The sequence below is a fragment of the Polypterus senegalus genome, chromosome 9 (genome assembly GCF_016835505.1).
Source record: "Polypterus senegalus isolate Bchr_013 chromosome 9, ASM1683550v1, whole genome shotgun sequence".
Lineage (NCBI taxonomy): Eukaryota > Metazoa > Chordata > Cladistia > Polypteriformes > Polypteridae > Polypterus > Polypterus senegalus.
Genome location: NC_053162.1, coordinates 57,704,104 through 57,727,504, shown reverse-complemented (window position 1 = coordinate 57,727,504; position 23,401 = coordinate 57,704,104). Strand labels below are relative to the sequence as shown.

General features: G+C 40.2%; 1 protein-coding gene across 2 annotated transcripts in view; it reads right to left on the bottom strand.

Moving 5' to 3' along the window:
- abcc12 (ATP-binding cassette, sub-family C (CFTR/MRP), member 12) overlaps positions 1-23,401 on the bottom strand; it is a 136,896-nt gene that overhangs the window by 6,467 nt on the left and 107,028 nt on the right. For both annotated transcript variants that reach the window (XM_039763118.1, XM_039763119.1), the window contains 4 exons: positions 23,208-23,367; positions 20,783-20,861; positions 16,988-17,101; positions 12,187-12,351 (listed from right to left, as the gene is read on the bottom strand). In XM_039763118.1, coding sequence (XP_039619052.1) covers positions 12,187-12,351; positions 16,988-17,101; positions 20,783-20,861; positions 23,208-23,367 — 518 coding nt within the window. The remainder of the gene's footprint in view (positions 1-12,186; positions 12,352-16,987; positions 17,102-20,782; positions 20,862-23,207; positions 23,368-23,401) is intronic.

Sequence of the window (23,401 nt, the reverse complement as noted above, 5' to 3'; positions counted from 1 at the left end):
TCAGCTGTCTTAACGCAAACTGAGCCCTGTCAGATAGCCTCACCACAGTGACACGTCCTTTAACGCACACGGCTCTTCTCTCCTGTCTTTTATTGTCACATCCCATATGCTGCATGATGCTGGACTATCATTTCATTACACAGCAAAAAATGTTCCTATTTTTTAGAAGTGCAACATTAAGTCTGCATTGAATGATCTGATATTTTACCCTTCTGCTTTATTTGCTTCATGTGATGGTGAAGAACGCTATACAAATGCTGATTGATTAGCTGAGGTCCCTAGAAGTGTTTCTGATTCCTAATGACCTCCCAAAAGGAAGTGGTAAAGGTTTCATTTTAGGAATGTGGGGAAAAATTGTAGTTTTGTAGTGTGTCACTGTCACAGATGTCTGGGATTCTTACCCAGCTGGGATGCCTGAAAGGACCGGAAGAAGGCATTAACAGCTTCCAGGTCATGAGGCGACAACCGCCCAGGACTAGGAGAGGACCATGGGAGAAGAAAGAAAAGCTTCTAACCCGTTGGGACCCATGGCCACCGCCAGGGGGCGAAGTAAGCCTCGTAGGACTTGGAAAATTGTCACTTCTGCCACACCAGGCAAGATGGCGGATGAACCGGCCAGGGACGCCAGGAGTGCTTCCGGGGCAAAGGGCAGCACTTCCACCACACCAGGAAATACTGCCTTAAGGACGTCATCAGCCACCTGGAGCACATCCAGGCGGGAATAAAAGTGGCCACCCTTTTACACTCGATGAGCTAGAGTCGGGAGCAGGAGCAGGACGAAGGAGGAGACTGGCAGCCAAGGACTGAGGAAGAGAAGGACCATTGGGGTGATTTAATAGCTGTGTGCATTGTGTGTTGTTTGGGACTTTATTTCTGTGATTATTTGATGGAAAATAAATGTGTGACTTTTATAAAGATGTCGTTTCCTCACTGTCACCTTTCCAAAATGTACAAACATGACCTGAACCCCCTCTGTATCCATTTCATCACAGAAAAGCTTTGAAAACCTGGGTTTCTTATTTCTTCATTTGCACAGTATTATGCATAGACACTTTGTGTCCTTCAAGATGATTCTCTAAATAATGAAAAAACTCTTTTAATTTATATCATTACATCTTGCCTAAAGAAGGGACCTGAGCTGCCTTGAAATCTTCCATCCATCCATTATCCAACCCGCTATATCCTAAGTACAGGGTCACGGGGGTTTGCTGGAGCTAATCCCAGCCAACTCAGAGCGCATAGCAGGAAACAAACCCCGGGCAGGGCGCCAGCCCACCGCATATAAATAATATATAAAATTAAAATTACAATTATAAAATTTTAACTTATAAAAGATCCGCCTTAATAAAAGGATAAATGTCTGTGTCCATCCAGTAGCTATATGTCTGTCATTCCAACAGATGGCTCATCACAAACAATTTTAGTAATCAAATGCATTGCATTTGTCATTCCAACAGATGGCGCACTACAAATGTTTTTAATAATAAAATGAATTGCACTTGTCATTCCAACAGATGGCGCATCACAAAGGTTAACAAACATTAAAACTGCTTTTATGAATCCTATACCAAATGACATATAACAGAGACATATGCATTACGTGTCTGACAGGCAGCAGTTATGTGTATATATATGTATACTGTATCTGTATATAGCATATATAGCAGATTACCCAGTGGCTTCGCTCACTGAGTGGAAAGGAAAAATTTGTGGCTCTCATGAGGCAACGGCATTAATGCGTCTGAACAACACATCCCACGTGATTCAAAGTTAACCCTCTGTGCTTGGCAGTACTCACACGTGATGTCCATTTCTCCTATTGTAACTTTTGGATGTAGGCAATAATTTCTTTCAATGTTATAATTGAATCCCTCCATATACAGACCCTGAAGCCTGTGTGACGTGATAGCCTGTGAATACTGCATCCGTCGAAATCGATTCTGCACGTTGTTCGGGTGTTTGTGAGGCCGTCATTTGTGATTGTCATATACGTTGATCAGCGAGCCTGCGAGCCTGCGAGCCTTCTTTCTCGATCTGCTTCTGTCTCACTTTCTCTGTAACCTGACTGTTGTGGTTATATGTAATTTCCGCTTCAAATGCGAGTGTGCAAGTGCATTATAATATATTTTGTGGTCATATGTAGTTTTCGTTTCAAACGCGAAAAGAATTTTATATAGGTAAAATTCCGTTACAATGAATATCTTTACAATTAAATTTTCATTACAGCGAAGTATTTTTATGGTCCTTTGTGACAGTTTCCCCATATGATAAGAGTTTATAGAAATCTTGTTACTATGAAGTACATTCAGCAGATACTTTCATTACAATGAAGTGCCCAAAAGACCTTGAAATGCCTGAATGAATCATCCACAGAGCAGTTAGTTCTGTTGCCGCAGCCCCAAACAGAAACACTGTAATTTTTTTTTTTCTTTCTTCGGATTTTCCTCATAATGTTTTTTTTTTGCCTTTTTTGTTTCCTGCTGTTTTCAGTGATACCTTTTGCTTATTGTTCATCAACTTTTGAAAAACATCCATTGGAATTTAACTCGTTGTCACCCTCCTATAGAAACGGCAGACATGAAAAAACGATAACAGTTCATATTAGAAAAAAAAACGTTACATTTTTGCAGCTCTCGATTTTGGCAAAAAGAAAAAAGACGTTGCCACTGAATTCGGAATTTCACCCTCAATGCTGTCAACTTTCTTGAAAGACCGAGCAAAAAAAGAAGAAAAATCTTGGGCTGCAAATGTATGTGAACTGCTGCATTTGAAGACGTCGAAAAAGCAGTTTTATGTGGTTCAGTGATGCTTGTTCAAGAAACATTTCTATTAATGCGGCACTCATTCAAGAAAATGTGAGGTTTGTAAACTCTCTTGGGACCTCCCTCAAATAGACAGCACGCTGAAGAGAGTCCCGAAATGCGATCTCTGCACCTGTATCGTGCAACAGCAGGCTCACAGCTATGCTACATCTATCCGCCAAAGCAAACAGAAAAGATCTCGATGGGTGGTGCAAGGTTAGGAGCACATACATTGTAAATGCAGGTAACAGGATTACTTGGTCACTGACCTGCCCATGACCATGCCTGACTGCTGTGTCTGTGTATAGGAGAGTGGCAGATCACGCGACAATAAATAACTGTGCCGTTCCTGTTTCAAGCTGAATAAAGCTGGTTTTGCTAAAGTACTGAGAGTCAGCCTTGTTTTGGGGTGCAAGACAGGGACTCATAGCGCAACCCTGATCTTTTATGATTTGCTTCTGTGACACTTCACTGCACCTCTGTGAGCCTCCTATTGCCCTGCCACGGCAACAGACAAACAATCTTCCACAGATGCTGCAATCGCACTTCAGGACGCATTTCAACGCTTCATTCCCATTGGGTGGGGAGGGGGGGTGGTGTTGCGTCTCAAAAGAGTTCAGAAACCTCACAATAGGAAGAAGAACAACGACAACATTTATTTATATAGCACATTTTCATACAAACAGTAGCTCAAAGTGCTGAAGAAAAGGATGATTCGGCTTCTGATTGATAACTGTGCTGCACACAACATGCTTCCACATTTAGATAATGTTCGCGTTGAATTCCTCCCACCCAATTGCACAGCAGTGTTTCAGGGGTTGGGTTCTTGGGTTTGGGCATCATTCGCACACTGAAGTGTATTATGGCAAGGAAATGCTGAGAAAAATTCTCGACAACATAACGTGTAGGCAGGAGGAGATTAAAATTAACGTGAAAGAAGCTATTGAAATGATTGCAAATGCCTGGGCGCAAGTTAAAGAAAGCACTATAGTAACAAATACAGAATCTCATTACAACTAAACATTTTTAGGCCCCTGGGAGTTTGTTGTAACAGAATTTTACCTGTATATGTAAGTTTTATGTCCCCAGTGATTTCAAGCATAGCAGCAAAAGAAGTTCCCCTTGATTTCCACTGCTATCCTTGAGAGTATATGATTCACAGTTAAGTTGAAAGAATTCTGTTTAATCTACTTTATCAAATTATATTTATATGCCAAATTAAGTGTCATGGAGATCTGAACATTGTTCACTTCAGCTTCCAGGCATGTCCACCATATTTCTGATTTTACATTCGTTATTTGTGTTCAATCTGCTTTCTCCACTGGCAACCCTTCCAACTTTTCTCCACTTTTTTAGTCTGAAGAAGCCCCTATTGTGGACTCTTCACTTTCTTTGCTATCATCTAAATCAGCCATGTTATGGCCTGATCCTTCTTTTTTTGCAGTTTTAACAACACACTTGACTTCATTCCTAAGCTTTACTTGACTTTCTGAGGCCCTTAGGCTTGTGACATCAGTGCAAGATTATGGACCGGGCATATGAGGCATGTGGCCCAGACGTTTTCCTCATCTATCAAAACATTTTTTATGTATCACTAATTTAATTAAAATGTGCCCAGAAAGAGCCCATTATTCCAAGTTTGAGTCATTATGAGGGCCCTTAAGTTGGTCTTTTGGGGAAATATTAATAATTTAAAGCCATCTGAAAGATGAAAGCTTTTTGAAAGTCTTTGATGTGATTGGCAGGAGCCCTTAGAGGTGCGGTATCTGGCCATGGCAGAGGCACTTGTACCAAGGCGGCTGACCCTGACTGACTGATCCCAGTAAGGACTCATTTTCCTCTTAAATGTGTTTTGTGCCTAACATTTATATAATAACTATTGAACATGTTTATATTTACAGCATTATTTTTGAATAAAGGCATCAAAAAATGCAGCCTATTAGATAAGTGGGCTTAAACAATACAAAAGTCAAACAATGAAACCATTTGCTTCTGGATATAAAAATTGTAAGTACTTCTTTGTGTTTATAGCACACAAATGATTGATTGTAATATTTTGTTGAACAAAGAAAAACAAAGAAAAAAATAATAATGTATGACTGAGAACAAATCCAACACAAAAGCTAAATACACTCCTGCTGTGTATTCAGATTTAAATAACATTGTTCAAAGCTAGTTTCACCTACTGTATGTGAGATTGAAGAATTACTGACATGTCAATAAAACAATACCGATCTAAAATGGCTTTGAGAATGGCAGTCTTGTGTTTTTGGGGGTTTTTAGACTTTTTTCTTTTTTTCAGTAGTGAAATAGAAATTAACTGCATGACTCCATTCTCTCATCTTGTTCTTTCCAATTCCATGTCTTTTTGACCTCACAAATGCAAGAAACTGAAACTGCTTGTGTACAAATACCCCTTGTTAAACACCCCGGGTTTATTGTCAAAACCCTGAACATTGATAGGTTTTGTTTGATAAAATAAACTTAAATTTGCACACTGCACCGTATCCATGATAACTGTGCTAATTCATTCATTAATAGATATGTTTGTTAGTGAATTTATGCCAAATGACATAATGTCATCTTGCTGCATAGCCCTGAAGGAAGTGCCACTTTCTCTTTGTGACACATTTGTTGAGTCACATTTCTAAAAAACAAAATGAATAACAACGAGTCTGCAAACTGAAGGGCAATGAGGCATCATTAAAATGGAACAGCCAGGCAGCCCAGCACTAACCCTAACCTAACACAGTGGGAACGGGTGAAGAGAGAAACATCAGGAGGGAGAGCATCGGGCCGCAAAACACAGGAAATGTGACATGGTCGAAAACACTACCTAACCAAAAGGACATCAAAGAGAAAGCCTAGAGTGGAAGTCGAGAGTCGAGTTAAAAACGACCTCAGTTGTAGTTACCATGCAAGTAAAATAACAAGAAGCCCAAGTGTGACAAGAACTTAATGAGTCACAGAGAATATACTGTAGCAACATCAAAGGTGTGGCGTAACAGGCACTCATTGTGACTGCGCATGGAGAAGACAAACGGTGAGTACAGGCCCTGTCTGTATTTGACTCTCCTGATCTTTGTCAGGCTTTCATCTCTTAAGGCCAGGTCACATTATGCGACTTTTCCAATGCTTTTCAGACTTCATTTGCATTATCATGGCCAGTCAGAGGCAGTCAGCAGTGTGCTTCTGTGTAATGGGACGTGCCCAGTGACTCACGCAGATAAATCAAAACCAGTTAGATCTTGTCTTTAGTTGTAGGGGCGACCTCTGTGTGCTGACAACCAATAAATGCTCACCTGGAAGTACAATGTAGCAATGAGGAATAAAGAACCACAGGAGTTTTAGATCTTACAAACTTGTCTGTCTAATGTCTTATGTTTTATATTCCAGAACAGAATGCAAAAAGAAAAAAACAAAAAAAAGGGTGGAGACTGGAACCAAACTTGCCATACCTTTAACCTTTTCTGCTCTGTTAGGCAGCACGCTATTGGCTGTCACAAAAGGAGGCACGCCAAACTGGGTTAGTTAGTCTGTCACACAGTCAGTAAAGCAGACACTGTGATGATGTGGGTTCTGTTCCAGGCTCCGTTTTGGACACCACATTGTGAAATTGTGGGTTCCACTTCATTCTCCCATCTCGGTTTTGGGAGCACTTGAACTCGATACCGTCACAAATGGTGGTAGTGGTGGGATGAGATGGCAGTGGGGACTGAAGAGCAGGAGACAGAGCAGCAAGTGGGATTGGTGCCAGACTTTGTTAAAGAACCCACTGACCTAAGCTGGAGGAGGACATTTTAAAGGACTGAGCTTTTTAATGGACATTTATTTATTGCTTGTTTTTATTGTCTTTTAAAAGTTCTTATTCTTTTAATGTCCTGTTTTTATACAGGGGGCTTGGCTTGGTTTTAGTGTGGGATGGTTTTAGTGCTTTTATTATTTACTAGCCAACCCGCAGCGTAGCATACACCGCAAAATTATTTATTGATGTGTGAACACTTCCTGAAAGACGCAGTTGTCCAAATGGGGAGGGTTTGAGGATACAACTGTCAGTGAATAAAAAGATGGAACTCTAGAGAGAGCAACATACAATTGTCCGTGACTGAGAACAGGTTTTGGCAGATACAGGCATATCTTTTTGAAAGTTTGTCACTGCAAAGGCCAATCTAACAGGAAATTGCGTGTAAAAGTAAAAGGCAAATTTGAATCTGATGGGGTCAGGGAAATCTGGGTAATACGGACAGTTTGTGAGGTAGCAGACGTGATAGTCTTACACTCCAGTACATTGCGATGAATGCTGGTAACAGAAAGTCTAGTGCCATTACAGAGACGGATCTCCTCAACCATGTGCATATCCATTCAACACAAACATTTGTCTGCAGCCATGCTGATGTGACGTCACCTTCCCACTATCCTCTTACTGAAAACCATTTACAAACGCATTTCACACCGGAATTTCAATGCAACATTTGCTCAAAAACCTTCACGCTCCAGAAATATTTCAAAGCACATTTAAACACACACTCCATTGAATAAACGCATTCCACACAGGTCTTTCAATGCACTATTTGTTCGAAAACGTTCTGACTGCAGAGATATCTCAACGCACATTTAAAATCACACTCCACTGAACAAATTATGCAATGTGAACATTGCCAGCAATGCTTCAAAACAACTCGTGCTCTCAAGAAGCACTTACAAACTCATTCCAATTCCTTTCAGTGTCAACTCGCAAACCCCATGCACAGTCATCGCATTCAGTTTTACGCTGCTTTTCAAGAAGATACCGCCATTCCCGTCCAAGAACATAACATTGGCCTTCAGAGGAGTTGGCGGGCCTGGCCCTGTTGTGCGTATCCCATGGTATCCCATGGTCTTACAGTTGGGGGCGTGGCTCTCTGTCTTGCATTCCCCTTGACGCGGGAGGAGGGTTAGAATGGCTGTTTGGGGCTCTGTCGTGCATACCCCATGGTCGGGCGACTTGGTCAATTATCTATATAGGAAAGCAGCAGGAACCTAAAAGAACAATGAAAAGTCAACGGTAGACGCGGGAGGAGGGTTAGAGTTGGTGTGCGGGGCTCTGTCGAGCGTATCCCATGGTCTTAGAGTTGGTGGGTGGGGCTCTGTGAGTTGGTGGGCCTTGCAATGTCGTGCGTATCCCATAGTATCCCATGGTCTTACAGTTGGCGAGCGGGGCTCTGTTAGAGTTGGTGGGCGGGGCTCTGTGAGTTGGCGGGCATGGCTCTCTGTCTTACATGCACTCTCTGTCTTGCGTGCGCCTTGCGTGATATAGATAGAAAAGCAGCCGTAACCAAAAAGAACAATGAAAAGGCAATGTGGCTCAGAGGTGCATGTGGACTGTAGCATAGACGAAAGTGACTGAGGCTGTGTTTGGTGAGTTGTTGCGTGCGGACACATCAGCAGGCAGTGCACATGCCTCGAGAGTGATGGTGGATGCGTGAGGACAGTTACAGTTGGTGGGTGGGGCTCTGTTGTGCGTATCCCATGACGTAGCAGGAGGGTTAGAGTTGGCGTGCAGGGTTCAGTCGAGCATATCTCATGGTCTTAGAGTTGGCAGGCGGGGCTCTGTGAGTTGGTGGGCGTGGCTCTCTGTCTTGCATGCGTCTTGCTTGCACTTAGTGAATTTTATATATAGATTGGTTTTCAGTGCAGTGGTAGTGTGGTGGAGCTGTGGACCAGGGCTGCCAGTTGCACAGGGTTGGTAGTTGGTGTGGAGCCTTCCCGTGCAACTGAGGCTTAAGGGGGGAGGAATGTGGTATAGTTGGTCCATGGCTCAGAAGAAAAGCCCACTTTTTAAATAAATGATCGCCGCACCCGTGGTTTAAAGAGGGGGTGTGGCTGTGTGGCTGGAGCGGTTTCTGGACGCTATGTGAGGCGGACATTTTCTTGCTTAAGTGCACAGGTGAGGAATCGCCTGCATCTGTAATTGAAACCAGGAGCTGCTAATCGCCATACCAGAGCCACATACCCAGGATACATAGGAGAAGCCCGAGGCGGAAAGGGGAACGGTAAAAGAAAGAAAGAGGCAGAGAGTGAGAGAGCAGCACTGGAGAAAAGAATGTACGAGCCAGCTGGCAGAGGAAGAGAAAGGTCAAAGTGGTCAGGGGTCCCAGATGGAGCGAGTGATCGAAGCTCGTGGGACTGGATTGTACCCACTGAGTTAATTAAGGAGTGGGTACGATTGGGAACAAGTCCACCCTAAGGATCCAAGGGACAACTTTGAGTGCGAGAAGGAAGATGGGAGGACAACCGACCTTGTGTGGTCAGGCAGACACCGACGGAGGCCGCCAGGACGGTGGTCGGTAGAATGAGGACCGTGGTGGCTGAAGTCTCGCTCTCTGAGCATAACTTGAAAGAGCTGGAGAAATTGGGAAGGAGCAGAGCTTGGCTGGTGTGACCCCAATGTTGTCAGCAGGATTTTAATCTCATTTTAGCCTTGTTTTACCACCTGGGATTTTTACCTTTTTATTGGATTATTTATTTAATAACGTTTGATTGCACTGCACTATTTATATGGACACTGTTTTGTTGGATTGTCTTAATAAAAGCACTTTGCTGGTTTTTGCACTATCCCCTTGCTTTGTGATGTCTTCACTGTCCAGCTCATCTGGTTACATTACTGATGGTGTCGGGTTCAAGAGCTCCTAAAATGGAGATGGGAGCCTGGAGCAGAACCCACACTGTCACATACATGCTCAGCGATTTTCATTCATTTAAACTGGTATTATCCGGTGACACGATCACCAGAAGCCGTTGGCAAGTGTGACATACCAAACAACTAGAAGTTACATTATGTGACATCAGCTTTGCTGAAAATAAAGGCATTGCTGAAGGGTTTTGGGTTTTAATTAGCATAGGAGATGAAAAATGTTGTGACAAGTGTGCTGAAAGAGATCATATGAATTGAAGTGCAAACCTGTTTGATAGGACGACATCAGGAGTGCAACCAGACTGTGAAAGCACAGATACTGTGGGCTTTGACTGATATTCAGTTGTCTTGGGTCTTATCAGATCCTTATCATTCTTTAATCTGCTATTGTGTTAACATTTTTGGAACCTTGTGTGACACCAGAACAGCACTTTTCTAAATGACATCATCTGTCTTATTTGAACAGAAACACTGACTGTTGTTTGATGCTAGTTTGAAGTTGGTCATTAACACTGTGGTGGGTGGCCAGGACCCCCAGAGTATGGAATGGCCAGGGAAGACAGTATTTTCAGGACCCCCCGGCCGACAGAGGGCAGCCCCCTTGGTTTCCAGCAGGGCCATGAGTCATGAGCATGGGAGCTTAACCTTGTTGGAACCCGTGGCCACCACCAGGGGGCGCATTGACATTTCCAGGGCCTTATTTGGCCACCCTTCCTCCTCACCCAGAAGTGTGCCCGGAAAAAGCTTGTCGGGCACCTGGAGTCCTTCCTGGTGCCCTATAAAAAGGGGCCAGTCCCCACCATTCGATGGCCAGAGTTGGGAAGAGAAGGATGAAGCCTGAGGAGAAGTGGAGGAAAAAGTACTGGTGGCAAAAAGGGACTGGGTTTTGGTGTTTTGCCCTGTGCATTGTGCTGTGGGGAGCAATTGTGAAAGGCTCCTCATTTGTAAATAAACTGTGTTGTGTGTGTGTGTGCGTGTGCCTGTCTGTGTCCGGGTTAGCTCCACAAAACGTTATCAAATGCTATGTCACAATGTCGTCTAATCAGCATGTAGTATTTGGTTTATTTTTTACTGTGTCTTACTTCCTGCCAAAAATAGGTATGAAAATGTATAATTTGATTAAATTATGTGACAACTGCAACAGACAGAAGCTGATGGATTACAATACATTCATGATGGCTTATGTGTAGTTGAAACACTTATAGTGCAGTGCACTGCCATTAGTCTAGCTGAAGCCAAGGTCGAAGGAACATGGACGCTCCACAACGCGCCATAGAGACATTTTTGGGGCAGAACGAGTGAAACCTGCTGAAATTTACCAAAGAATGTTAGCTCAGTACGGAAGTGAAAACAACATGACTCAACTAAAGGTTTATGAAAGGGTAGCAAGGTTTAAAGTGGGAAGAACAAGTGTAACTGAAGAAGCTCAATCTAGTGGGCCATCAACATCGTGAAAACAAGGCCACATTGACACGGCAAATACCTACAAGAGAGAAAAGCTGACGTTGTCCACTGCTGCTGCATATTTAGATATTGGTTTCGGATCTTCAAATTGCCTTTACTTTTTGTCTTACCTTCCTACATACTGTATCAAATCTCAGTTACCGTATATGGTCACGTATAAGTCAGGTCTTGAAACCTGAAAAATTGATCATAAAATCAGACCCTGACTTATACGCCCGTTCAAAAATGCGACACTTCATTTTTTTTTTTTACATCTTCTTACCTCCTCCAATCTTGCACCAATTTCTCAGACACATCGAATTTTGTTGCAGCAGTGCAGTTACCAATTTCTTTCTCTACTTCAACAATGTTTAATTTAAAACCAGCTTCATATTTTCTTCTGATGGAATGCTCCATCGTAGATAAGGAATGCTCTTACGATAAAGGCTTATGAGGGTGTGAGATACAAAAAACTTTCGCTTAGGAATTATTTGGGTATTACAGTTTGGTCATGTAGGCACAATAGAGAGAGAGAGAGGTTAGGAGCAGGCGCTGATACAGAGCAAAGCCACACCCACATAGAAATAAAAGGCAGTGTGCTCTGTGGTTACTCTCTCAGGTGGGCGTTAACATATCATAATCTCTTGGACCAATAGCATGAGTTTTCCCGCATTCGACTTATACGACCGACATTATAAAATACCAGAAATTATACAATAAAATCAAGTCCTGACTTATCCACAGGAGAACTTATCCGCGAGTATACAGTATTTGGTATCTACTTTTAGGTCTTATTAAACTAGTAGAAGTTTGGCTTACTCAGTATTCTGATAATGATTTTACACTCTAAATCAATAACCAGATTTTTCAATTTCTGAAAGCATATATAGTTGAGTTCAGTCTGCATGGCGGTTAGAGCTGGCCGTAACATCAGTGTCATCTACTATTAAAAAATCTAACCATTCTTTTTAAAGAAATTGTCAAGCTGGGCCTTACTGCAATATCAACAAAAACCAAGCAGAACCACACAATTCTGACCACAGTTATGTCCCAAAGACCACCACTTAAACTAACAGCCCTGGAGATCTTTGAGCTACACCTCAAAACTAGAGTAACACAGTCTGGAATACACTAAGGGAACAAATGGAGTCAGAATGGAAGCAAAAGGCTTATAATATAACAGGGCCTCTGCACACACAAGTGTCTGTCATTTTAAATAAGAAATGTTATTTTTAACTTCAGTGTTATTTTATCATAGCACATCTTTACCTTTCCATTGTCCATAACTAGGATCTTATTACAGTCAAGAACCGTGTTGATGCGGTGAGCGATGGTCAGCACTGTGCGATCTTTGAAGACTTCTCGAATCGTGCTCTGAATGAGGTTGTCTGTTTGAGAGTCAATAGAGGCTGTAGCTTCATCCAGTAAAATAATCTGCAGGAGAAACAAAGTGAGAAAACTGAGAGGGCTGTTTTAGTAGTTAATGTTTCCAAAATATTAGTCTTAATACTGAAAATGAAACATTTACATTTTGGCTTTAAAATATATGAAAGGAACATTTAATGTAAATCTCAAGGTGGAGCAAAGAACTGCACCAATGATTGTATAGGGAGTAACCACTTTCTTTGTGTTCATTATATAAAATTGTGTTCAATCTAGAAAACTAAACGATGAAAACATATCGACACCTGTGACCGAATATATTATTATGCATACAGTTTTGGACAAAAACATGAACAAAAAAAAAAAACATAGTAGTAGTATAGTCACAAGTACAGAGAACAGCAAAACTCTTACTTGCATCATATCACCACCTTCTGATACTGTAATAAACAATAATGTATTAAAAGAAGCCATAATTAAATAAATAGAAAACAAAGCACTTCCTCTGATGTACTCTTTACTCCTGCTTCTATGTTATTGTGTCCATTGATTAATCTAATGTGAAAAATTCATTGGGTATCCAACCCAAGTCTGTGTATATCATATATGCAATATATCTGAATTTTTATATATGTGCAAATTTTGCTGCTGAAATACTAGAGTGAACTTAATAGGATAAGTTCATTGCATGCCCCAGACTGACTGACTTTATTGTTGGGCTTGTGATCTCACTGATAGTAATTTTCTTATTCTGATTAATATTGTTCTTATTTCTTGATATTGTTGTATTCTGGGTTGTGTTACAATCTAGTCAGACCAATCAAGTTCATTATTTTAATTAGGAATAAATAGTTAAGCACACAGAGGCATTTCAACAAACAACAAAAAGATAAGTTTTACTCAGAAAAATGCCAGGAAATATAATCTTCATTTAAAAACCACACAACTGGCATTTTGCTGCATGTTAACATAAACAACAAATGCATGATGGGTAGCAATTGCAGAGTATTAATCAAATGGCAAAAAGATTTATTTTATCTGTGATGAGCACAGACCTGAAAATGCTGTTGATTTAGTGTGCAATGAGAGCACACTGATTTGAAATGAACGCTGCTCTCCTAAGTCCTTATGCACACAGCGGTGCTGGTGAGATCTGTAACAATTTCAGAAAGGCAAGTCGCCACCATTATCACAGTAATAGGAAAACAGGGCATCAGCTCCAGTAAACACAGAGGCACTGCAAATGCCTAAACTAAACACCACAGATACCCATGAGCTTCATTGTCGTGAGGAGTTGAATTTGAACTGAACAGTGTACTGGACAGTTAGCTTTCTCAAATACAGTTTAAATATCTTCATTTGTATTCCTTCTTGTAATTCACAACACAAGCCAATCTCAGTTAAGCACAGGTTTAAAGTCCAGAAGGTGCTTTTTGCATACAATTTAAAGGAAAGATAAACTAAATAAATACAAAAAACCAGAAGCACAATTTTTAATTTGGCAGACACCACCAAACCTTGCTCCAAATCTTATCACTTTGAACCAATTTAGAGTTGCAAGATAACCTAAAATGTCTGTTTATGACAGGAAAACTGGCGTACATGAATAAAAACCTGCACCAGCATTCCACTCCAACTTGCAAAATATGGTATAAAAAAATGCCTAACAGTCCATCCATCCATCTCGCTATATCCTAACTACAGGGTCACAGGGGTCTGCTGGAGCCAATCCCAGCCAACACAGGGCACAAGGCAGGAAACAAACCCCAGGCAGGGTGCACACCCCAAGCACGCACTAGGGACAATTTAGAATCGCCGATTCACCTAACCTGCATGTCTTTGGACTGTGGGAGGAAACCAACGTAGACACAAGGAGAACATGCAAACTCCATGCAGGGAGGACCCGGGAAGCGAACCTGGGTCTCCTAACTGCGAGGCAGAAGTGCTGCCGACTATGCCACCTTGGCCTAACAGTCCTCCTTGCAATATTCAGTTTTCGGCGGGGTGGGTCGCCCTTGGGTCCCGGGCTGCTGGGTTCCGGGCCCGGCCGACTCGGGGGTGAGCGGCTGCGGGCGGGCCTGAGGGCTTGCCGCTGATATCTCCGGACTCTGCCGGCTGCTGGTTGTGACCCCGGGTGATCCTCTGCGCCTCGAGTGGGGTTGGGGCTTCTCTGGTGACGGCCTCCCTAGGGTCTCCACGCTCTGGGGTGACCTCTGGATCTCTGGGCTTGGAACTCCCTCCATCTTCCGCACGTTTTTGGCAGGTCTGTGGCCATTCACACTCACTATTGGATGCTCCTATAGAGAAACCTTACACATACAAGCGTGCGTACGCACACAGGTGCTCACATGGTGATTTCATAAGTATGACTTGGACATCTTCAGCATATGATCTAAGGTTGTGGTGGCCCTAAATGCCTTAGTAATAATTACTGTATGATTGTCAGCAAACATTTTTACTTTTATATATCTTCATGTAGCTGATGCAGCAATGTTTTTGTCTTGTGGTTTGTTTCTGGTTCATTTATTGTTTATTCTATATGAAAACCCCCCTTTACCTCCATCTCTTCCTTCTCTCTCTTCTTTTTCTTTCACTTTTGTCTCCGTGTCTGGTTCGAATCTTAAAAACATCTGAAAATATTTTTAATAAAGTTTTGGTATCAGGCGTGACGTCAGCAGAAGCTGTAACGCTCCACCTGAGAGAAAAACTGTAAGGCTAGTTGCCAGCATTCAGAAATCAATTCTGATTGCTTTACAGCCGAACAGGACACGGTTAAAAAAAAAAAAATATTCAGTTTTCTCATTTATACGATTTGTTCATTAAACTCTTTTAAAATCTTTAGATTCTTCCAGTCTTTCTATCCGTTAATATTAAATGCTAATGCTAACTCTTTGAAAACATTCCATGGTCAGTTTTATAGATCTTCTTCTTCTTTCAGCTGCTCCCGTTATCATCCAAAATTGTTGTCCGCATATTGATTTGGCAAAATTTTACACTGGATGCCCTTCCTGACGTAACCCTACCATTTATCTGGGCTTGGGACCGGCACGAAGAAACACAATGGTTTGTGTGAACAAAAACTGATGTTTGGATGGTTGCAAGGCTCTGGGCTAAACAGACAGCCAGATAGTCACGTCATGGCCACTCAGGCTCAGGCACTTAACACACACACACACACACTCTTCAGAAGAATATATTTCAGATGAATGTTCATAGCAAGTGGGGGATATGCTAGCAACAAGAGGTGCATATCAATCATATTGCTGCTGGATGGATGCTCAGTGCCAGTGCCAAAAGAATATACAGTACTCATTGACACAATCGGATAACTAGCTACCTGCCTTGGTCTATGCTCTGTGAGCTTGACATCCCAATGGCTGAACGCCAGCCTGAAAAATGATCGAGAAAGAGAACATCATGTACAGTATGGTTTTGAACACCATTGGAGCCAACTGATTGGATATCATTCTCCATGACATAAGCAAGAGGCAAAATCAACTCACTGGCACAGATGACATCCCAGTCAAAAACGTAGACAAACTGTGAGATCGAGGCACACGTGAAACACACAGGCTCACGTAATTCATATAATCATGGCACGTGAAACTGCTTGACCATGTCTCCAAAAATATCTTGGTGAACTGTGAGGTAAAGCGAGTGCTGCCCAGGTGCAGAAGATCACCTTCCTCAGAAATTGCCCACATGCTTCCTGACCATCCAATGATAAGAGCTAAGGAACCTGACTGGTTTCTGGTAAAAAGCAATCAGCACAAACTGAGAAAAATTCTGTGTACGAATGAGAATTCCTTACAACGTAAAACCAAAAACATTCGACAGACGACCTCAACGTTTCCAAACTGAAATCTCAACAGCTGTTGCTGGGTTTGTCCAAATCTGTAGGGTCCGGGTTAGATAAGGTGGACATCAAGGCAGATCAATTAGAATTATGAGTGGAGTCTTTAAACAGCGCACTGCTGTAAAATGTCTGGGTATAGGAAATGTAATAAAGTTGAGCTCAAGTAGAACAAAACAGCAGTGTGTCCTTCTTAAATGTACTGTATAACAACTAGCAATGAAGCAGTGTGTATGAATGGAAGAGTACGCTTTTGTCCTTATTCTATAGTTTTTGGTGGTCAAAAGAACACTACTATCAGAGGTTAGTGATGTTTTATGATTATTGGTCTTGCATAATAGTTTTTATGAGTCCAGTAAAAGAGTTACTACACCATTTAAATTCACTCCTCGTTATTTACGATCTTCAAAACGCACAACTGCAAACTCATGACATTTCCCAGCCATGTGCCAAATAGAGAAAGTGCTCGCATATTTCACAACACCATCCTCTACAGTACATCTTTTACAACGTTACAGTATTTTAAAATTGTATTAAAAGCCAACCTGGTGTACATTTTAACTTGAACTTACCTCTTTAAAATGATGCATGAGGCTTTTTTATTCAATGTGGCCAATTATGCTTTTGGCTGGAAAAGAAATGAGCCGAGTTCTGCGAAAGTGCACAGATTGTAAAGGGCATCAGAAGAAATGAGTGAAAAGCAGATCTCAGCACTCCAGGTACAGTAGGTCTGCGTTAATCCCCAGTGCGTCGTGCAGCTCTTACCCTGAAGTTTTTTTACCATTTATTGCACCTTTTCTTGTAAAGACTCTAACATTTATAGAAATACTTTACCTTGGAATTTCTTAGGAGTGCTCGGGCCATGCACAGTAACTGCCTTTCACCCACTGAGAAATTCTCTCCATTTTCCACCACAACTGCTTGGAGCCTCTCAGGTAACTTTAAGATCTTAAAAAAAAATAATAGGTCACCAACTCAGAAAAGCTTTTTGTTATCATTGTCTCTTGTTTAACTTAGTTAAGAAGTTTTAGTTGCATTCAATAAAAACAGACTGAATATAGCCTATGGTGCATAACCACAGTGCAACACACTAATTCACAAACCCATCATTATGTGTTGACCACTTATACTGTCTAAAAAAAACAGTTCTTATATCACATTACTGTACATAAAAGGTTCATTTTTTTAAAGCCAATCGTCCTTTTCAGGAAGGCTACATTCACATTACAAACCTCATTGCACAATTCCAAGTTTTTGCTTAGATTGGATTTACCGATCTTGACGGTTCATTTTCATAAGTACAAGTGACCTGTATCAAACTGAAATGTGAACGGCACCAAGAATAAAAAAATGTCACATTTGTGAGACGACTCGTGATATTAAAACTGACAAGATGAACGTGTTAGTAGAGTTTTGCACTGAAGGATGGGAAAGTTTGTCGACCATACTGCCAAAATCCAAACGGCCAGCTTTTGCTATTTTTACAGTTTCTGCTGGCACTGCTGCTCCAAGACAAGTGTGGGTACGAGAAAGGAGCCAGCAATGATGGGACCGTGACTCTGCTCTCTAGCTCTTCTCCATTGTTGTTTTGCAGTGCTGTCTGATGATGCCAAAAAAACTAAAACCACATGAATTCCAATCTGACTGCTCTCATTCATGTCACGTGGCTACAAGTTGGATGCGTATCCAGTCTAGGATAGCATATGAAAGTGATCTAAATCTGATTTGAAAAGATTAGATTTCTGTGTCTACACAGTCCTGATTTGTGTCACATTAAGGCAAAAAATCGGATTTGAATCACTTCAGCCTCAGAATGTGAACGTACCCAAAATGTGTCTTTCCTTATGTCTTTATTAACTCATTGACTCCTCCTCATAAACCATATCCAAAAATAACCTTTTTTAATTCAATGAAAGCTGATATATTTCACCCATTGCAATAGCGTTTGAAAAGTGTTAGCACAGGCAAAAACTAAAGTAGAAAAGGTTAATAACATTTCCTAGCCATAATCTCTTAAATAGCAAAAATGACTGCCAGACTACACGGCAGATGGAGAAGACAAAAGACTACAAGGCTGCAGCAGCCCATGTTATTGTAGGGTGTGCCTTCAGGGAAACATGCTGGGGTGACAAGTCCTGGAGACCCAGGAAGACATTTGCAATGTTCCTCCCATATTGAAGAGGATAGCCAATGCCATTCATTCCAAGGAATCAAAAAGAAGGAAGCTTCGGAAGCCCATTAATAAACAACAAGACCCCCCAGTGCTGTAGATAATTTGGATCCATTTAAGGGCGAGACCAGACAACACTTCTGGGAGGATAGTTTACTGCTGCATCATTCATTCTGAGCCCAGCCATTAAGGACCAGTTGTCAGTCCCAAACATACATGAGTACAAAAATTTCAATGCATTAAAGGTTTAGAAATCTTAAAGGGTTGGATATCTGTTCCTATTCATAACTCTGTTTAAATGGTCTCATTATCAAATGGATTTTTTCTTGTCAGGTACCATTTGATATTATCTCATATGAAAAGCACTGCATAAAACAAACATAAAATGTAACTGTAATGTTTCCTTGATTAATATGTGAAGCACCATGTAATAATCTTATAGAAGGCAACTATTGATCTTACTTGGTGGAACTACAGTGAGGAGTCTTACTGTGGAGTATTTTTCTGGTATTTTGAATTTCTGAAGTAAGGGCCTGGGTAACGATATGGTTATGGTGGGCTCTGCCTATCTATCTATCTATCTATCTATCTATCTATCTATCTATCTATCTATCTATCTATCTATCTATCTATCTATCTATCTATCTATCTATCTATCTATCTATCGGGTGGTCCAGATCTAATTATGCAACTTTCATTATGCTATAACTTATTAATTATATTACATAGAAAATCAAACTAAAAATCCCGGACCATTAAGAAGTGTGTGAACTGACAACATGAAGAATCGTCTTCGCACCGAACTGGAATCGTCCCTGCATAAATCAAAGTCATCCAGGCGATCTGGATTTGTCTAATTAGATCTGGACCTTCTGTATTGTCACACACATTCGATCGGGGGGCATCTGAAAGGCCTTAAGAATAGTACTACCATGCCAGACCAGAGTCTCTTTCTTAATCTTCTGCAGAACATCCACGGTAAATCTCGCCAGGTCCCGGTGCAAGTGATGACGTCACTTCCGGTCCTTGAGCCGCCATCTTTTCCTGTTGTATTCAGTTCTGTTGTGGACTCAAACCTGTGATCATCTCGATCAATTTAAAACCCATTTGCAGTTAAGGCATCTATCTATCTATCTATCTATCTATCTATCTATCTATCTATCTATCTATCTATCTATCTATCTATCTATCTATCTATCTATCTATCTATCTATCACTTTCAATTTATGTTGCAACTCTGAGATTTACAGAGATGTAAAATCGATAAAAAAAATAAAAGGACTACTGAGGAACTGTGCTTAGCCTCATTTTCGAACCTGAAAAGTGTCATTCTTTCATAAAGAAATGAATGGACTGTAGTAGCACGGTGGATAAAGCTGTTGCCTCACAATTTAGGACATTTAGGCAGATTTTCTTCAGGCTCAAGTAGGGGTTGTGGCTGTTGTGGCTTATTTTTCCACATTTTAGATACAGTACATGCCAATTTGTCTGATTAACTTTTACTTGGCTAGTGTGAGGTATTATGGGTGTGTGTGTTTGCCTTGTGATGGACTGGCAGCAGGATTATTTTTGGCAGTGTACTTGATTTTGCTGAGTAGACTCTGACTTACCTTGATGAAGAACTGGAATAAGTTATTTCAGTATAATTGATAGATGAGATATTAAAAAGGGAAAACGTAATAAGGATAAAAAACAAGAGAAGAAATATGTCTAAAACTGAAGAAAGCAATAAAATTCAAAGTGTTACTATAAATATGACACAAAAGACAAATCTAAACTTGTAGTAAGGTATATGATAGAAGAAAGATTAAGAAAATGCAAATGATACAGCATTAACAATGGAAGGAAAATAGATTTCAACATACATCTTAGACATCATGCTGAGGCAATGAAAAACTGAACAATGGAATCTTTAAGCAGTGGAAGTGCAAAACTGAAATAACTGAACATCGCAATCCATTGGGAATTCATTTACATAAAAAACAAATTTGCACCCACATGGGGCCAATCACCAATTAGTCTCACACAAACACTTTTAGGCTCTGGGTTGAAAACTGAGGGAGATGCAGGGGCAACGTGAACACTCCACTCACACAGCGAGCAGGCAGCTCAGTCAAGCCGAGGACGCACATTCTGTGACGCGGCTGTAAGATTCACTTTGTCACAACGCAATGGGAAGTAGTTGTAAATAATAACCCAGAAAAAAAATCTATCATGAAAAAGGTATACAAAAAAAAATACCAGATACCAAATATAATCTATAAAGTAGAAACATGGTTAAAATTACTGTGAATGATATATTATGAAAGATAGCTTAACAGTCCTACTTTTACTTGTCATTTGATTTAATAAGCAGCAGTTCTAAACCAACAGGGATACGCACTGACTGCAGATTCCCTTAATTAAAATAATTTACATGTCCCTAATTAATATGTTAATTAGCTTTGTGTTTTACTTACCGACTGCTTCATGTATGTTCTTTCAAGGGCTTGCCAAATTTCTTCGTCACTGTATTTGTTAAAAGGATCCAGATTGTACCTAAACAGAAATGCACAGCAATAAATAGTTCATTAGCTAGAAGCACTGCCGAATGTTCTTACAGGGTTTGTGATCTTGTAAAATATTTAATACTAAGTGTGTAGTGTTTTTACTGAAATATTGACTAGTGTAGGTAAATGTAAAAGTCTATAAAACCTCATACACATTAGACATAAATTGTATTATTCTCCAAAATTTTGACGAGTTATATCATTTTAAAATTGAGCAATATTGTATTCCTTTGGGGACATTGACTAATCTTATTATTTAAACTAATCCTATTACTTTAAGAACTTACTGCATATACAGTAGCAACAGTTTTAATTGTAATGTTAAATATGAAAACAAGTTCTTCACAGATGAGCTGAGATTGCCCTAAATTAAATTTATCTTTTGCACCTTGGCCTTAAATTTATAGTTTATATGCTATTCTTCATTTATTGTGAGATTCTTATTTTTGGACCAGTGACCGTATTGTAAAAAATGTGTGATAATATTTCCAATTAATATCAGTGACTTGCTGCATAACTGCACCTTTAGAATGACTGGCTGCAGAGCAACACAAATCAACAGCTCTAAGCTTGGATACAGATGTTCAACAACTGTTCTGTCACTCAATCACACACTGACAATGATAGCTTATTGATTCTAGAAGGATGTCTCATACAGTACGTTATTACATCCTCCATCGTCATATAGGCAGCTGAAAGCACTTTATGATTTTGGTGCCATGAACAAATGTTAATAGTGTCATAAAATTCAATATTATGACCAAAGGATCTGTAAAACATCTCCAAAAGATCTCTGTTTGGTTGAATTGTGCCTTTGACCACTCTCTGCAAATATGACTATGACCTAACTGAAACATTCAATGTCTGAAACCGCATTTCTGGTTGTATGTTATTGTCAACTTCTTCAGTTATGTTTTTATGAAATGCTTCTGTTTATTATACAAAAATGCCTGAAGTTATTCTCACAGTTCAATGACGGAGGTACAGCAACCTTTGTCAAGAATCCATTTCAGAAGCAAAGTATTCTCACATTAGCAAATGTAGGCGTTCAAGTCAGAATAATCTGAAGGATCAATGTCTAACAGCAAGGAAGCAAGATGACCTAATTGACTTATTGTTACAAAGTTTTTAACTAATATTAATGCAAAAAAAAAATCACTACATCTAATTGAAGGATTGAATTAGATAATGATAAAGTAACGTAATTATTTAATGAAACTGAAAATGTTAAAAAAAGCTTTCATTTATAGTCAACGTTAAACCTTTGAAGCCTGTAATCACACCCTAATTTCTTTTATTTATTCATTTTCTCTCAGGAAAAGACAAGAAACAACCCTGGATGGAGTCAATTCCATAGCATGATTTTCTGAAATCATGTTAATTCAGCAATACGATCAACTTAGCATGCATGTCTTTGAGATGAGAAAGGAAAACGAGGCTACTCAGAGAAAGACCCATGCAGATAGTCACCAGGCCACATTTTGAATCCCATCTCATGGTGGTGTGCCTCCACTCTCTTCATTTAAGGTAAGTACATCGACTTTCTCTATTGGCACAAAATGTTTGGTCTCATAAGTATCTGATAATGATAATAAGTAAAGATATGGGAGGAAGGCAGAGGTTACTGATCTTGGAGCAAAACAAAATGTTGCTGCCTTCTGCGGTTCATGAACACAATGAAGAAAATATTAGAATAGATTTAGAATATGCAATGTGAAAAGTTTTTTTTGTGCTATCAACATTTTTTTTTTGCTTAATTCACGTTTTTAGTCAAGATCATTAATGAAAGGATAACCATCTCCAAAACTGCTTAAAACAATTCACACAGTTTTTCTTTTTTATTTGGTCTTTTTTCTCTTCCTTTATTATGTAAAGCACTTTGAGCTACATAATTTGTATGAAAATGTGCTATATAAATAAATGTTGCTGTTGTTGTTGGAGAACAGATGCCTATACATAAGTAATGTGAATGCCGCACACTCCAGTGTATGGACCAGCTAAGTCAGACTTTGGGTATCTGAATGTGTGAATAGATGGTTACTATGTTTTGAAATTAATTTGCAAAGAGGATGAAGAGCATTCGCTCTCAAACCTCAACAACACCTCTAGCACATTTGTGAGATATCATGGATATCATTTAAATTAAGCATTCAGGCACAGACAAAGGCTGGCAGGAGTAGGCAGACTTCATCATTATTAAATTCTGTTTTCTTCGAATTCAAGGTGAGGCTTCATCCTGCTAGCTCCATTATGTTGGCTTTGATTGTTCTGTATAAAAATACATTTCTTACACTTTGACCACCATACGTCATATATGTTAGAATGCAATAATCACCTTATGGTACCAATGAACAATACAGGGTCCTGAGGGATAATGGATAGCCTACTCCGCAAGTCTTCCAATCCTATTTTGCAGATGTCAATATCATCAATGACAATGGTTCCACCACATGGCTCAACTAGTCGAAACAGGGCTACTCCAAGGGATGACTTTCCTGAGGCAAAAGCCATTAAATTAGTCTTCCTTTT